The following is an 18,801-nucleotide window of genomic DNA, read 5'->3' on the forward strand; positions in this document are numbered from 1 at the left end:
ATTTATATTTTGACGGTGGACCTCTCGTATCCCCCTTGCGGGCGGGACGCCAAATTAGGTAATAATGAACAAGCCCCCTGTGGATTCATACATTTGTCATCACCAGGTTGCCCCTATAATAATACCATCTGACTTCTAAAACACGCTGTTGATAGAGAATTTGAACCGAAACTTTAATTTTCTTTCCAGTACATAAAAAAAAGTCTTTGGGCCATACTTAAAATATGCTTTTTTTCTTCTTGTTAATTGAACATAAAAACAATCCTCAGAACACGGGAAATCGCTTCTGAGACGTTCTAGAAAACACATTTTTTTTTGGGGGGGGGGGGGGAGACCCCCCAAACCCCCCTTACGGGGAGGGGGGTCTGTACCCTCCCCCTCCTCGCGCTACGCGCTCGGGCTGCTGCCTTTCGCAACACACCGTGGACTATTGAGAAAAAATTCTCGGCCCCCCTTTTAGGAAATCCTGGATCCGCCCCTGCATTGTACGTGTTATATATGCATAAAGATAGAAAATCGAAACCCGAGAACCTGCGGTACTTTCCATAAACGACTTGTGCCCGATTGGGATTAACGTTGAAGCGTTATAACTTCCCCTGAATATAAATCATAATGGGCGAACTGAAAAAGATCATACTTGCAAATCCAAAGTTCGAAATTTAGGATGAGATAAGTCTTTGTTCTCCCTCCAAACGTCACGAAATACGCGGTCACGATATAAGTTTGAACTTTAAAAAAGAATTTATCCCTTCTTTTGCAGTATATGAATTTTTAAATGACCTTTTTAGCTTGAAAACAACGTTTGAGGGATAGAGCACATGCAGGGACCTAAGAATTGTCAGAGTTCTATTTGGACATAAATTAAGGTGTTCAGAGTAATTTTACACGCCACCGCCAATAATGACATGTTATATAGTCGTGCGTGTATAGATCATCATTGGGGGTGACATTTTTGCAGAAAGTTGTTCTCAACTCTTAAAACGTGTAACAGTTAAAAATTACACTGAACATCTAAGTTACGTCCAAATGTTAGCTGTTAACAAATTAAATGCTGATCATGTCCCTGTGGAATATAGAAGGATATTCTTCATGGTCTGTTGATGAATAAACCAGTTATAAATATTTCACGAATTAAAATGGAAATTATTTTCTTCAAAAATGGACTCCTCTAGGCTTTCTTTAATCGTGTATGAAGAGTACTATCTCCGATTTTTTTTTATAAAAATTTTAAACAACTAAATCGCTGTCTAAACACGCTTACATGCCAAACAAACACAGGTGAGACATTGATGTACAGCTGATCGCGCATCTACGTCTCGTGACAACAACAATATGGAGGCTACTGCAGTCAGTCTCCGTTTGTTTTGTGTAATTATTGCAGTGACAGCAACTGTTTCGGTGAAGTATGAACCGAACTGGGCGTCCCTGGATTCCAGACCGCTCCCGCCGTGGTACGACGAAGCGAAAGTCGGGATATTTCTGCACTGGGGTGTATTCTCTGTTCCTGCATTCAAGTCTGCGTGGTTCTGGTACTATTTGCACAACAAGGAAGCCTCCTATGTGAAATTCATGGAAGACAACTATCCGCCGTCCTTCACTTACGGAGACTTTGCTCCGAAATTCCACGCCTCCTTGTACGACCCCGATTATTGGGCTGACATATTTGAAGATGCTGGTGCAAAGTAATATATGTTTTGAATTTTTTGTTTATTTTGACGTTACCGAAAACAGTTTATCTTTTTTATTTAATTTAACTCGTCTAGGACGAAGTGCCAGTATCAATAAAATATGTTTGAATCAAGTGCCAGTGAGCATTTGCGATAGCGCAGCGTCCGTCCGTTTCTCCAGGTTGAGAGCTTCATGATTGACATTTGCGAAATTCCTTTGTATACATTGGTTGATTGCACTTCACCTGTAATTAAATAAATCAAAGTACTGAAAGTCCTGAAACGCTTAAACTGTTGACAGTAGGAATAAAGTTTATTTCGCTAGTGGTGTTGCAGAGTGTAATTAAGAGTGTATTATTCAACTGAAAAAATCATTGTATTTGTTTCACTGTGATGAAGTAGCGGAAGCGTGACTAAGGTGTTGCTTTTCCGTCGACGACGTCAACATTATTTTTTTGCGATTAAGTTAGTTTCTCTGAAAGTGCTAGACCAACGAAACTTGGACCATAAATGCATCTTGCGTAGTAAATCTCAGCCCATGCATCAAATGCTGGATGCGGCCTACCTTTCATGGTCCATTGACTTTGTCAGCATCTCCATCAACATGAAGTTTTTGTGTTTAGATGGTCAAAGCGGGGCACAAGCAAGACATATCAATCCAAATGGCTTGTGATGGTTGATAGAACTATTTTTGCAGAAAAGAATATGTTCAATAATTCACTTTTTAATTATTTTAATATCCTCAGTTTCCAGTTTGTAGTTGCTTTGTATGATAGAACCTGTACAAGACTAGCATCCCCAATAGGGAATGATAGTGAACTTTTGTCAACGAGAAACTACTTAAAGAATATTGACTAATTTACCAGGTGTACACTGTGCATAGCTCTGAGGTGAAACAAGTACATTTGTTTACATGTAAACTTAAGGATCCCTGTCCCACTGCACTGCCGTATTTCCTATGTACAGTTACCTCCCCTTAACTAACGTTTGGATATGACTGTAGCACATTTGGGCTCGTACACTTCTATTGTCCAGGTAGCTCAATCAGTTACAGCAATGGTTTACAATCTGCTGAAGTCCAGGGTTTGAATCCCGGGCAGAAATTTGATGCTCCGAACACATTTTTTGATTATATTTTGTTTATTTTATCTTCACTACAAAAGTCACACATGGTGTACTTTTCTTTACAAAAATGATTTATTCAGGTATAGTTATGCCTGAAAAATAAATTAATGCATAATCTCTTTGTTTGACAGTGGCACGGGAACCCTTAATACATTTTTTTTAAACTTTTGTACAGTATTCTGATAGAAGCTGATTATCATTAAGGTAATAGGATTGTGTCGCCATTTCTCAGTAGATTTTCTTCAAATTTTGTAGTTATATTGAAGTAAAGAAAATGTTCTGCCACAAAAAAATATAGGTTGTCAGAATTTTAAGGATTTTAAATGGAATTTTATGTAAAAAAGGAGTGAATTTTGAAACAAAACATGAAACATAATTTTTTGCAAAATAAAGTCAATAAAAATGATACTGACATAGATAAGTATTGCATTAATATAAATCAATTTCATAAATGCTGAACCTGTGTAAAATAAATTATTTATTAACGATTTTTTTTTTTATAATTAAACCATATACACATGGTAATTGCATTTAAGGTGGCTCCACACTTTCGCAATTAACCAGCAAAATTCGTTGAAACTTTCATATAATGGTTATGCAACTATGTAGAGTTGATTTTATGAAAATCTAAACACTCCGATAGTTTGGGGACTTTTTTGGAAAAAATACCAAAAAATTGAATTTTCGTCAATTTTAATATTTTCCGTTTTTTTTGGTGTGTGACATTGTTCGGAACAACAACAACAATAATAAAATGAAAAGAAGCATTTCTTATTAACCCTACAAATAGATAATTGAGTCCAAGCTGTACTTTTTCCAGAAGTACGTCACGAAAATGGACGCTGATGACGATGTGTGGAGCCACCTTAAGAGTTATCGTTCTTGAAAAACTTCACAGTTGTGAAATAGGTAGCCGGTTTCCTGAAGTACAGAAAAATGGCCACATGTGACTCATTGATAAAAAAAAAACCTGAATTAATGCCTGGATTGCTTTGAAATACTTTAATATTGAAAGAACGCACTGTTCTGTCAGTAATAAAAATACAATATTAATATTAAACATTAGAATATGCTGAAAATGTGATACTGTCTCCCTACATTGGATTTTCAACTAGGGATTTACTTCCTATTTCCTTTAAGCATTAATAGGAGAATGGGTGATTTTAGGATATGGAAATATTCTGAAATTTGGATCTATATACTTGTTCTATTATGAAATGCACTCCCCATCCTTAAATTTTTGAAATATTATGTTATTGCTATCTTCAACTAGAAACATAATTTTAGAGATAGGACACTGAAGAGCATCAGATAGATTTGAATAAAGTCCATAAAATTTATAAGTGCAAGGCTAGTAATGAAATCACCATAGAAAAGAATGCTGTAGACACCGACAATCTTTTCACACGTGATCAACTTTGATGTGGTTATGACCTGGTTTATTTCAAGCTTGTAGTGAATGACCCAAAATAAAACACACCCAAAGGACTATGTATGGTTTGGGCCTTTTTTGGCCCCCAAATCCATCAAAATTAAAAATCTGAAGTAGAACTTTCAAACGAATGTTTCTTTAATTTTGAATACTTCCCTAGTACTATTATGTTAACTTTGTTTGTGTTTTCAATTTTGGCTGCCATGGTTACCATGCCCTATTTGCATAAATTATTAAAATTTGATTATTCAGTCAATTTTGACAGGTTTTCACCTAGTTTTTCTCTTAGCTACCATAGAGCGCACTCTTGAACAAACTTTATATTTCTCCTCAAGATGTATTACAGGTACCTACACATTATCCTTTGATATTAAGTTTGTTCAAACATGCGCTCTATAGTTTCTAGGAGAAAAACTATGCAAAATATCACAATATTCACTGAATATTCAAATTTTCTAATTTATGCAAATTTGAATTTGTAACCATGGCAACAATAATTAGAAATATAAATAAATAGTTTTATAATAGTATTTGGGAAGTATTCAAAATTAAAGAAACAGTCATTTCAAAGTTCATTTAAAGGTTTTGAAACAGGCCCAAACCATACATAGTCCTTCAAAATGACTATACATGTATTATGTTGTCGCAATATCTGAATTTCAATCGACTGTCTTTATACTCGTGTATGTCACTGCAATTTCCACCTTTTGTCAACACCTACTGGTATGCGAAAAATGAAATCAATATTTTGAGCAGAATGAATACACTTGATGCATAAAACATCAATACAGGTATGTTTTCATCTGAATGTGGCGTTGCGGATCTTATTTCACTATTTTCATATCCTTTGTTGAATCAGGCCAAACCAAAAATTAGGTTGTTTCCAGTTGCATGTCTGAAAATATCAGGGTAGGTAATAATTGTTATTTTTTATAGTCTTTTTTTTTTTTTTTTTTAAAGTTTTATAAGGTTTATAGGCGAACAATTTCGATTTTGACAGTGCTTCCTTGAAAATTGCCAAAAAAGGGTTTGGGTAGGCACAACAAATAAGGGTTGATAGGGAAATCAGAAACAAACAACTTTTTTGTATTTGGCCTTATACAGCTGAGTCAGTCACTGACACTGCCATCAATCAATAACACACAGGTTAGTAAATGTTATATATTTGCACCTGTGTAGCAAGGTGAGACGAAATTCAATGGAATCTGCAAGCAACTCCTACATTATTTAACATACTAATACATGTTTCAAGGAAAATACCTGGGTTAACAGGGCTTAATTCACCTGATCACAACTCTGGCCCTGCCAATGTGTAGATGTATATTATTGCTTCCGAGTCTATTTAAATATTCTTAAATATATCTGTATTCTGTAACCTACTGTGACTAATGGGATGGTGGAGTGTCTACCAGTACAAAACTGCAGGCATCCAAAATCACCCAATCTAATTAAAATTATATCTTCACATCGCTCCCGTTTACTGATATGTCGCGTTGAAGATCTAACAACATCCCATAGAGGGTCACGTCAGAGGTCAACATGAATGCATTATCGCGTTCATAACAAGCCAATCAAAACGCGATATAACTCTTTCATTCAACCAATCAGAAAGCAGGACCTGTAGCATTTAATGCAGACACCTCGTAGCCCAAAATCCACTTTTTCGTCTGGTCCAGTGATAGTTTGAATATTGCGAAGCCTGTCATTGGTTAATTTTAGTTTCAGGTTGTTAAACTTTTTAACGACAACATCACCAGAAGAGGAAGTCTCTCTTATTTCAAAGCAAAATCCACAAATTGTACAAACGTTGTCTTGAAGATAGACACAGTGTGGTGTCATGGGCGCCGCCATTTTCGATGCTCATTTGACACCTCTCGGTCTTTTATCATAGCAAGTGTGTTCCGAAATCATTACATCATCACTTACAGAAATGCGTAAGCTCTCATCTGATTGGTTAATGCAAAGGTCGCCTGAACATGACACTCTACGGGATGTTGTTAGATCTTCAACGCGACATATCAGTAAACGGGAGCGATGTGAAGATATGATTTTAATTAGATTGAAAATCACCAAAATTAATTCTCCTTTTCATGACAAATGTGTTAAAAGCTTTAACGGACAGCTTTACAAGAGCCACAATATACAGGGTCATGATATTTGGCCTGCTGCTACCATAGTTATAAGATTTGATCAGATTTGAATCATGAGACCTACCGTATCAAGAAAATAATCTGTCACACCCAAGTGCTTTAACAGGTCTTCAGCTCACCTGGCGCGGCGTTAACTGTTTTCTTAAAACAACTTCTTCTTACTATTAACTAAAAAGCCCAGGGTGATGGTATTTGACCAATAGCAAGCTGGGATGAAGACTACAAAGTTTGTTCTAATTAATGACCTTGACCTTATTTCAAGGTCACTGGGTTCAAATATGTTAAAATATTCATTCAACTTCTCCTGAATAAGCAAAAAGCCCAGATTGATGATATATGGTCAGTAGCATGCTGCAATGAAGGGCTACAAAGTTTGTCCAAATGATTGACCTTGACCCGCTTTCAAGGTCACTGGGATCAAATATGTTATATATCTTCAAACAACTTCTCCTGAATTACAAAAATACCCAGGGTGATGATATTAGGCAAGTAGAATGCTGGTATGAAGGGCAACAAAGTTTGTTCAAACGGTTGACCTAAACCCACTTTCAAGGTTAGTCGGGCCAATTGTGCTAAAATATTTAAACTTCTAAATTATCAAAACTATCAAAAGGCCTCTGTGAATATAGGCCCAGTTGAATACTGGGATGAGGGGCTACAAAGGTTGTCGAAACGAATGACATTGACCCCCATTCAAGGTCACAGCCTGGGTTGATTTTTTTTTTTAAATCTCCAAACAACTTCTGAATAACCAGAATGCCTAGGGTGATTATATTTAGCCAGTTAACGTTGCATGCTGGGATGAAGGGCTACACATTTTGTTCAAATGATTGAATTGACTAATTTTCAAGGTTACTGGTGCTTAGTGTTTGATGAATCTTCAAAAAACTCATTTTGAAAAACCGAAAAGCCTGGGGTGAAGTTATAAATTATTTATGAGCAGCTTTCAAGGTCACAAGGGTCAAATGTGTTTACATTTTCATACAACCTCTTCTGAATAACCAAAAAGTCTTAAGGTGATGATATTTGGCTAAAAGCATGCTGGGTAGGAAATGCTTCCAACTCTGTTCAAATTAATAACCTTAGCCAACTTTCAAGGTCACAGTTGTCAAATATGTTTAAATCTTCGGATAACCTCTTTTCAGTACTTAAAAGAATATATTTATAAATACTATGTTTTGCTAGCACCATTTGTAACAGGTGAGTGATCTAGACCGTTAGGCCTTTTGATATATATTTTGTATGAGCATAGCAAATTCAAAATAGCTCATGCACAAGTGTAGCCTCAATTGATGTTGTCGAGTGGTGTGTAGGTTTATATAAAAATGTCGTGTCGGTGAACATAGGTTTATAACCAGCTATCTCTCTCATTACTGATTTTGTATTCATGCATGACTTCATTCATACACAGATGTGTAGGTACATTCTCTTTGTGGTACAGTATGGTAATTTAATAGAATTCAATAGGATATTTGTGGACGGCTAGACACAGCCATTGGTATTCCTATATCCACGTCATAGTGAAATAGTGTGATGTGAAGCTGTATGATCGTATTTCAACTGAAGGTCCACGCCCAACTCATAATACATCTCTTTTGTCGTCCCGGTAAGACACGTCCTGTTAAAAGCTGGTAGGTTAAAAGCGTACAAAGTAAAACGCATTCAGATAAACCCATTAGGACTAGTCTACTACAACAAAGTAATATCTGTATATATATATATTTATAGATGTCCGAAAGTGCAAATTGTTTTCGTATATTGTATTATCATATTTATACCGATGTGTATCCAGTTATTTTTTTTGCCTAGTTTTACAGCCGAGTTCAGACTGGTTCCCTTGGCTAAAAAGGGCTTTATTTTCCCAAAAATGAAGAGAGAAAAAAATCAGGATTATCTTCCCAATTTCAATAAATATATAACCATATTTTCCCAATTCATATTCCGTCTTTGCGTATTGCAGAGTTATCTTCTCTTGAGAGCAGGTATTGATTGTTACATCATTGGTTCGTGTGAGAAAATTACGTCGTTTTCTCAAAAATTGATGACGTTACTCTCACAAACAAATGACGTAACAATCAATACCTGCTCTCAAGAGAAGATAACTCTGCAATACGCAAAGACGGCATACATGTAGCTAGGAACAGGCTCGTGTGAAATTTAGGTTGAAAAATCACTGGTATTAGTATAGAAGTAATAGGGACCGTGCATGCAGGCAAGGACATTATTTTAGATATTTTAGAAATGTATGCTAGGCCAGACTAAACCAGCCGCAGTTTACAGAGCACAACACTGGAGGACTTCAAAGCCCATATCCCTTACACAGCCCTTAAACTTATCATATCCATATTCTAAATGACATTTTTACCCTCCTTTATCTTAACTCATTCACCCCTGAAGACACATTTTAACTCTTCCATTTCAAAGGTTAGAATAGCAGTGGCGGATTCAGATACCTATCTTGGGGGGTTTCCAAATTTCCAGGGGGGTTTCCAATATTGAGGAAAATGGTAAAAATACATGATTTTTTAAGTCTGGGGGTGTTTCCTGAAGCCCCAAAAAAAAAACTGGATTCGCCACTGAATAGTTCATTATGAAATTTCAGGGGTGAATGAGTTAACAAACAAAAATATGACTGGAAATATCTATTGGGCTAATATATGCAATCCACCTCCCAACAACACTTTTGTATAATCGTCAAAAATGACAGCACCAAAGAAATAAGTATCACAACATATAACACAGAGAAAAACAGTTATCATGAAACAATTCTTTATCCCAAAATAACATGAAATAAGTAATTACTTAATTAATATGCTAATATTAAAGCAAATCCCTTCAGCTGTCCGTCTGGTAGCCAAAACCTACTCAAATTTATCCTAACTTACAATAAATTGTAGCGTAACTACAAACCAGCTGGTTTAAGTATTCAAATCAGCAGGCAATTGGATTTATTGATTTAGCCAAAGTCAATTTTACTGGCATGTAAATAAATAATAAACTTTTACTACTGAGGCCGGCCGCTGGCATCCATATACAGCATTATACAGGTAGGCATGCGCAGCTGTCCGCATTATATTGTACAATACATATACATGAGGGCAGAATCAAGGATCAATCTATTACATTGTGTTATACTGCTATACATGAAACCTGATCCAGTATTAAATTACTTTAGGCAAGTTGTCTGTATTGCATAGTAATATATTTACATTTGCTCTGCATCCTTCCATTACAATGCATGGAGAAGGCAAATGTTGGTATTAGACTATAACATATTTGCTATTGTAAAATCAACAATCTCTATTGTGACGTCATCAGTTTCATTGTTGTTAAAACTTAATTTGCTGTTCAAAGAACTGTTCGAAATAACTAAATAAAGCGTACCTACTCGATCAAAATGTAAAAATAAATAATGAATATTTCAGTAAATATCGTTATTGTCCTATTACACATCTTTCCCTAACAGGCTTTATTAAGCTTCTTAATTTATTTACCAATAATTTTAAAGCTGACAGTGCAAGTAAAAAAGCTTTCAATTGAGATTAAAAAAAAAAAATCAAAATATTTGTTTTCTGGTTTTGAGATCTTCCCTGCAGTCTCTTCCGACTATAGTTTCTAAGGATGTGTCATCAATGGCAATGTGTGTTATAGGACCATGACAACATTTGGCAAAACATTCAATGCTTAAATACATGAGGCCAGTAGTCTGTATTGCATTGTTTCATGCACGAGTGCAAAGCTAAGTAATACTAGGTTAGTTAGAAAATATTAAAAGTATTTTACTGAAATGCATATGGGTGAAACTTTATTACAAAACCTCGGTTGTAAATAGCATTAATTTCAGGGGTGAAGATTTAGAAAAACGAGAGAGGAATGTATGGGAACTGGACTGGGTTGATTACCAGTGGCCAGGTAGCTCAATTAGTAGAGCGTCCCGTCTAAGAGATCCTGGGTTCGAACCTGGGTCTGGCTGTGCATTTTTCTTTCCCTGTTACAGATAAACAGCACCAAAATGAGATTCCAATGTATTGGCTGCAAAGTCTTTAAAAATAGAAAATAAACGTTAAAAGATGCATAATTTGACAGAGAAAGTTTCTCAAAGCCAGCAAAAAAGTTGTTTTTGATGCTATGTCTTCTATGTATATATTAGGGAGATAATTTCTCCCAAGTAAAAAAATGCCTGAATAGAACTCGGGTTCAAAGTGGGACCCTTTGCCTCAAGTAAATAAGTCAGTTCTACATTTGTATGTAAGCTTGTTTGTAAACAAGAAGTGTTCTGTTTAACTTGACAGGTATGTTGTTCTTGTCACCAAGCACCATGAAGGCTTCACAATGTGGCCCTCCAAACATTCCTGGAACTGGAATGCTGGTGATGTTGGACCTAAAAGAGACTTACTGGGTAAGATATATACTGTGTACCACCAAGTTTTTGTGGTATTGTTATTTTCACACACTTGCTTTAGGGTGCAGCTAATAAATTGTTTGCATTCCATCCACGTTATAATAATTGATTACTTTTAAGGTGTTGATGCAGACACATTCAAATGTTTCACTGTTTTAAAATATGATAGCGGTGTTTCAACATTATTAAAATACCACAGGATTACTATAAAGGCAGTTGATTCATTAAAAATTATTGGGGTCACTATATATAGCTATATACAGGGGATCATAAAGTTTATTGTATAAAAGTATAACATTTCTTGTTGTAAGTAATAATTGAAATAAAGTAGTTAAATAATAACTATTTTGGTCAGGTTATGAGGTGATCCCCTCATAACTTGACCAAAGTAGTTCTTATTTAACTACTTTATTTGAACCCCAGCTTTCTTAATGAAATATGAGTGCACTATCTACTGTACCACCAGTCCACTAATAAGAGAAATTAGGGACATGACTGTTAACAGAATTCACAGATACAGGATAATATACATGTATTGCCCTTCACCTCATTAAACATTAAATGTAGGGAAACAAATAATCATATTTCCCTACTACATTAAAATTAACATTAAAAGAGTATCAGGTCAGCATTTTTGTTGTTGGTTGGAACACATCGATCAAGACAGGCATTAGATATTATCAAGAAGTAATTGATAGAGAAAATGAGAAAATAGATTGCGTGAAGAAGACCCGAGTCGCACGAGGGAGATAATGACAGGGAGACTCGATGTTTTGTTGCCCAGTCATGTAATGTGCTTATATTAATTGTGTACTCTGTTACATGTAGATGACATTTCATACCATGTACGTATTTTTTGAAACCTACAGGAGAGCTTGCTGTGGCAGTGAGGAAGAAGAAGGACATCCACTTTGGGGTTTACCACTCCCTGTTTGAGTTCTACAATCCACTCTTTTTGCAGGATCAAGCTAATCTCTTCACGACTCAGGATTTTGTCAGGGTGGGTCAAGACTTCAACTTTGTACAAATGTTCTTCGCCTAATTTTAGCCAAATTTCATACAAATTTCATAAAAATGTCATTGCCCTTACCTGAAGTTGTTACTGTAATTCTTTGCTTGTGTGTGCTTGAATTGCATGCATTTCAACATTGTATCCGGTTCAGAAAACAAAAGAAACCAATCAAAGAGACAGGCCTGTTTGGCCTCTTGTTTTCAACACTGAGTATAAACAACTTGATTTGATTTTAAATTTTGTAGACCAAAACTATGCCCGAGCTGTATGAACTCATCAATACGTACAAACCAGAGATTCTCTGGTCCGATGGAGACTGGTTAGCACCAGACACATACTGGAATTCCACCAATTTCTTGGCCTGGCTGTACAACGAAAGGTAAGAATATTGGGAAAAAAAAGAAAAAAAAAATTAAAGTTAATGTATTCATAATAATTTTATATTCATTTTCAGACTGTACCAATGTACTGCATTTTGACCTTATGTGTGGTTCATGGTTTATTCAACACAATGGGTTCAATGTTTTCATGAAATAAAAATGATCTACTTTGCATAATTCCAAATTATACAAAGTCAGTGCCATTACAGAATCAGGATTGTCTTCAGTATCCTGTGTTTAGCAGAGGAGGCTGCGGTGGCCTAGTGGTTAAGGCGTCTGACATCCTGCTACCACTAGCCCTCAACCACTGGGTCACGGGTTCGAGACCTACGGGGGCAGTCGCCAGGTACTGGCCGTAGGTCGGTGGGTTTTCTCTGGGAACTCTGGCTTTCCTCCACCACCAAAACCTGGCAGGTCCTTAAATAGCCATAGCTGGTAATAGGACGTAAAACACAAACAAACAAACTCTGTTTAGGGAGCATTGAAGAAACTGACTTAGATCTGTTTCATTAATTACAGTCCTAGAGTTTACATGTTTTCTGCCCTTTTTCAATAACTTTCTATTTCTGTGTCTCTCTTGATACACCTTTCATTACCGACTTTTCGAAGTGAGATTGCATCAAGTAGTGATGCATGATTTAGTCATGCCACCATGTTTATAATGTAAGTTCACTTTGTCGTAGTGACGGTAATGATTATCTCAAAAGTTTGAATAGTTTACATCATATCAATGTCATATAAAGAAAAAAATTCAAGTCGAAATAATGCTACCTTTTCACTGAAAATGGTACACACACCGTAAATAAACTTCTGGAAACTCCTGTTCGGTCATGTTTTACATCTAAATGATGCATTAAAGATATATCGGACTTTGGAAGAAAATAACAGTGTTTATTAGGTTAAATCTTGTTGATGTCGGGTCGTTTGTGTTGGAAATCTATTGTAATTTTTAATTTTAAGATCAATCATCATTTTACTTACATTATGTTTTCACACTAGTTGAAATATGTCGAACAAAGCCACTGATCTGAACAAGTTGTTTTCGTTGTTATCAAGACGAAACAGTGCTGCATGTCTTAATTAGACTGGATAAGCGACTCAATTGATCAACCAGTGGCCCTGTCTGCATGTTCTGAATTTCATGAACATTTTTGGTTAAGGTTATCAGCCATGTATGTGACAATATTTTGTCATGATTGTTTAAATAGCAAGTGAGTGATTATAGGCCCTCTAGGCCTCTTGTTAAATCAGGGTTTGACACCAGTGCTTGTCAGATAGCCTGGGGCTGGTTTAACTTACGCTAGGGCTGCTGTACATCCAATCAGAGCTAGACAGAAAGCTAGTAGATATTTAGGACATTTGTATGAAACTTTGCCTGGTAAAACTTTTATTTTGTCTTTCCAATGTACTGCCTTAAATTGTCATGAAATTTTGATAAAATTTGCCTGAATTTTACTCTTGATTTTCAGTCATAAAAACAGCATGCATGCTAAACAGTAGACATCCGAAGCCTCTCCCAGACTTCCAGTCACTTCTGGTTCTGAAATTATAGATCATGAAAATAATAATGTTGAAGAAACTATATTTCGGTAAATGACATTTATGAATTTTCAAATTGAACATAGATATTGAAATGGATAGATATTAGAGTAGAATTTTTGTTATTGTTGCCAATGCAAGGCCCATTCCTTAACTGCAAATAGCAAAAATGTAGCACATCAATGAAGGACAACTTAGAGAATATAGCATCCAGGGAGCCATGGAGACAAAACTACCAGTGGTCCCTGTAATTCTCTTCACTTAACTGCTCAGAACATGTATCTGTGCTCCTTGGCAGATGTCCAGGCCAAGCCTAGCAACACTCGGCAACCACCCTTGAAAGTATGTGTCAGCGCTGCACTCGAACATGTTTCTGTGCTCCTTGGCAGTTGTCCAGGCCAAGCCTAACAACACTCAGCAACCACACTTGAAAGCTTGTGTCAGCGCTGCACACGAACATGTTTCTGTGCTCCTTGGCAATTGTCCAGGCCAAGCCTAACAACAATCGGCAACCACCCTTGAAAGTTTGTGTCAGCGCTGCAAACAAATATGTTCATAAATATATACCTAAAGAAGTTTTTTTGCTTTTACGAAATGTTTTTTTAATGATAATGCTTGAAATTTGTCCTGTAGCCCTGTGAAGGATGTCATTGTTAGCAATGACCGCTGGGGAGCGGGACTCTACTGTAAACACGGCGGCTTCTGGAACTGCAAGGACAAGTACAATCCTGGTAAGTATCTGTCATGTCCCCAACACATCCCAACACGTCCCCAACACATCACAACACGTCCCCAATACATCACAACACGTCCCCAACACATCCCAACACGTCCCAAATACATCACAACACGTCCCCATCACATCACAACACGTCCCCAACACATCACAACACATCCCATAAAGTTAAAAGTTGGTAAAGAAGAAAGTAAATTGTAACTTAATTGTCAAATCTGACACCTGAGTATTCCGACATCCTGTCTAATCCAACATAATTCTGTAATCCCATCTCTTACTAAAATTCTCAAATAAGGTAAAATTCACCTTTTCTTTTCTGTGTTAAAAATAAGTTGGTGAATCACATAAATGTCAAAATGGAAAGAAAAGAGATCTCTGCAAATTTACTTGTGGTCCCATATGCTATAAAATTACAATGTCACCATGGTAATATAATCTCGGCATCAGTGACAAAAATCTGAATGTATTTTTCTCCTAATTTGAATAATAAACACTCTGAAACGGATATATCATGTTGGTATGTTTATAAAACTACTTTAATATCATACATTTTTTATAGATATTGAAAAAATATTCAGAAGGTCACTTGACCTGACTTTCTGCAAAGACACGGCAGAATCCAAGTTCTATGTACATGTTTCATTGGGTGAAGGTTATTTAGATTAACCAATGACAATGTTATAAATAGGATATTCAGCTGTTGATTGCAACTTTCCAGCTCTGGGATTGATTGAATGATGTAAACTTTATTTATTTTGTGACAATTATGAAACAAGCTATTACAGTTTATATTAACCCTTTCACCACTGTAGACCCTAATGGACTCATCCATATCAATGCATGGTAGAGTCTACTAAAGTTACATAGAGGTGAAAGGGTTAATCACTCTTATTTGCCCGAATGGAAGCGTGCAGGGGGTCATAATGTGGAGGAAACTGGAGTACCTGGAAAAACCCTACAGGGTCAGGTGACCCAACATCTTTTCATGTCCAATCAGGGAGTTAATATGAATCAAATGAACAGGTGAATTTATTATCTATGAATCAATTGAATAGTTGAATTTAGTTTTGATACTACAAATATCATTTTGCCTCAGAGTAACATACAGTTATTTTGTGAGAAATTAACTTGACTTGACTCAAGTACCGTTATGGTAGCCAGTACTTCAAGTGGCTAGCTGTTTCAAGTTTAAATTATTTCAAATCAACAGGAAAGGTTCTGCCTCACAAGTGGGAAAATGCGATGACCGTTGATAGCAAGGCATGGACTCATCGTCGAGACATCACCGACCAAGATGTCCTGTCTGTACATGATCTCCTGACTACATTGTCACAGACCGTAAGGTAAATATATAATGAGGAGATCTCTGTTTAAGTTTCTAGTTCAATACCATATCTATTTCACAAGCCTGGCAGCACACCAATTGTATTCACGTGTGTGATCAGCACAAGTGAAACTATTGCTGTACACTATTCAACTATACAATTGAAATATATATGGAATTCATTGAGAGAGAAAAAATATGAATTTTCTCTTTTTACATTTTTGAGTACACATGTACTTTCAATGATAAAAAAATGCTGCTGCATTGAAAAAGTGCCGGAATTTGTTCCATTATATTATCTTGGCACCCTATCCTTATGATGTCGTGCTTGACAACAAGGCTGCACAACACAATGTTACCATTTCTTGCTATTATTTAGTAAGATTTCGGTTATCAGTTGTATATCTTATACCTCATTGTATGTAGCAAAGATGTATTTAACAAAGCACTAGTTCTGTCATCTCTCCATCTGCATCTCACATTAAAAAAATATTTGAAACAATCATCCACGATACTACTGAATGTTGAAATTTGATTCTTGCTGCCTGCCTTAGTTTACTGTCAAATGATCAACATTTCTGCTTTCTGATTGATCATAAAAATATCTTTTAACACAGAAATCCCCTGTCACTATTTTAAGTCAATTTTATGGGATTGTGTTGTTAACTCTAGTACAGGTGTGTGGTTTTGCAGTTCAGCCAATTACAGGGAAGAAGAAACAAGCGTCATGTGACAAAAACTAGTAACCTTTGAAAGTATAAATGTTTTGAATTTTCTGTTGACCTGTCATCTTCGACATTGTCTAGCTGCGGAGGAAACCTTCTGATGAACGTTGGTCCCGACGCTGATGGCCGAATCATTCCTATATTTGAGGAGAGATTAAGGAGTTTTGGAGCGTGGATGAAGGTCAATGGAGAGGCCATCTACAAATCTAAACCCTGGCACACACAGCAGGATAACGCCACTCTGGGTGTCTGGTGAGTCCCTAAGTACCACAATCTTATTCTATTTTTTACACCCCAGCGACATAATTGAGAAGACATTAAGTGTTTGCCTGTTTTCAGTCTGTCTGAAAGACATCTTGAGTCTATTTTGCATTTACTTTGATACTAGAAGTCCAACCGTCATCAAATTTCATGTATGGATATATATTGATGTGCACTGTACACCAATATCTCAAATGTAAATCACTGTGACCTTAACTCTATGTGTCACAGACTTTGGTTAGACCAAATTTCCATCAAAGCAAGAATGAGGTAGGGGTTGTTTTTCATATATTTTCTATATATACAAAAACAAAACAAAATAGTTACAACAAGTGAAAAAATAACGCAAACGGTCTGTTCACAAAGTGAATTATCGGGGAAAAAATACGAGAGCGCCTTCTTTCTTTCACCAATTCCTTCAAAAAAAGTCCCTAAAACAATTAGCTGCAAGGATTCAAAGATATGAGTTTTGTTTATGTATCTATAGTCATCATAACCATTGTTTAATGATTCTTCTCTGAATATTTCTTCTCTGAGCCTGTAGGACTTATTGAATATATCGATTGTTTATTCCTCAGGTATACCACCAGGAAGTCGGTGAACGTTACTGGTGTATATGCCATTGTCCTCTCGTGGCCGAAGAAAGGCGTCCTTAGCCTGTTGGCTCCGGTCACCCAGACAACCACCGTCATCGAGATGCTTGGAGTTCCTGGCAAAGAGCTCAAATATAGCAAGGGAGTCAACGGCACCATCGACATCACTTTCCCCAACCTCTCGCCCACCCAACTCCCCTCGACTGAGGCCTGGGTCCTCAAAATGACCAACCTCAAGAACCAGAATGTTTATAAACGGCCAGATTTCGTGGACAATGCCAACATCGTACCCATTGACCTTGGGCCAAAGCCATAGACAAATTCAGCAAGACCATTTTTAAAAAATTGTTTGTTTGCAGTTTCCGAACCGACCCACCTACTCAAGTTTGTTTTTAGAACTCTTGGTATGAGTTTTTTTTAAGACAGGGGAAAGAAAAAAAACCACTGACACTGATTTTTATGTAGAATATGAGATTTCTAAAACGAAAAACAAATCCCTTCCTACCTGGCCACTGATAAACATATGAGTAGAGAAACTGCAAACAAACAATATTAAAGAATGCCCAATGAAACTAATGAAACATTGTGTCATCATAGACAGACTTCAAAAAATCTGGTATGTTGTTACGGAAACGAAAGATAAATTGATTTCGGATAAAGAATGTTTTTATAAACAACATGTGTTTCTATGAAATAATATAAAAGTTCAAATGATGAAAACGTTAAAAATGTTGGCAAAAGTAGAAAAAAGGAAAAGAAACAGCCATGTTATAGGAAATAACATGGCTGTACACCGAAAAAAACATCACCACAGTGTACTTTTTGTCTTTGTTATGAGATATACAGTAAGGGTAAATATTTTACTGGACAAAAGTTTCCCAGTATGCACTATCCCAGAGGTGAATGTTAATTTTGCAAATTTTATAATGTTAACCCTTTCAACACTGTAGACCATAATGGACTCGTCCAAATCAATGCATGGTAGAGTCTACTAAAGCTACATAGGGGTGAAAGGGTTAAATACGCAAGCTTCATTGCCTTAAGTGATTTGCACTTAATGGTGGTTGCTTACACAGTTATTTAGATCTTTGTTTTTGTGTTGTTGTTTTTTTTTCTCTCAATTTTTTGCAAATATATATATTTATGTTTTTTTTAAATTTTATATAAGGAAATCATTTTTTGGTACTAATCATGAATTTGGTGTTGATTGTTTAACAGGCTTATTTTGCCTGCATATAGGAGTTTATAATTAAATAGGGACTAGTTATAGGGGAAGGTTTGAGATGTTATTTGTATAAACATAATCATAACATAATACATTTATAAAAACTTAGAGATTTCCTAAACACTGCCCTTTTATCAAGATATGTTACCAAAGACTTACCGTGGGTGATTGGACGGCGTAGTGGGTAGCTAACTCGCCGTTCACCAAGACAGCAGGGGTCCAATGTCCCT

At 36.2% G+C, this 18,801-nt stretch overlaps 1 protein-coding gene across 1 annotated transcript; it reads left to right on the plus strand.

Moving 5' to 3' along the window:
- The first annotated feature begins 1,286 nt into the window (after window positions 1-1,286).
- Window positions 1,287-18,023, plus strand: LOC110442514 (alpha-L-fucosidase-like). Its single transcript, XM_021486161.1, has 8 exons — window positions 1,287-1,682; window positions 10,667-10,773; window positions 11,646-11,776; window positions 12,034-12,167; window positions 14,341-14,438; window positions 15,654-15,786; window positions 16,574-16,744; window positions 17,332-18,023. Exons 1-8 carry the CDS (start codon window positions 1,333-1,335, stop codon window positions 17,660-17,662), a joined length of 1,455 nt encoding a protein of 484 aa, XP_021341836.1. The 5' UTR covers window positions 1,287-1,332; the 3' UTR covers window positions 17,663-18,023.
- The last annotated feature ends 778 nt before the right edge of the window (window positions 18,024-18,801 follow it).

The sequence above is a fragment of the Mizuhopecten yessoensis genome, unplaced genomic scaffold (assembly GCF_002113885.1).
Source record: "Mizuhopecten yessoensis strain PY_sf001 unplaced genomic scaffold, ASM211388v2 scaffold716275, whole genome shotgun sequence".
Classification (NCBI taxonomy): domain Eukaryota; kingdom Metazoa; phylum Mollusca; class Bivalvia; order Pectinida; family Pectinidae; genus Mizuhopecten; species Mizuhopecten yessoensis.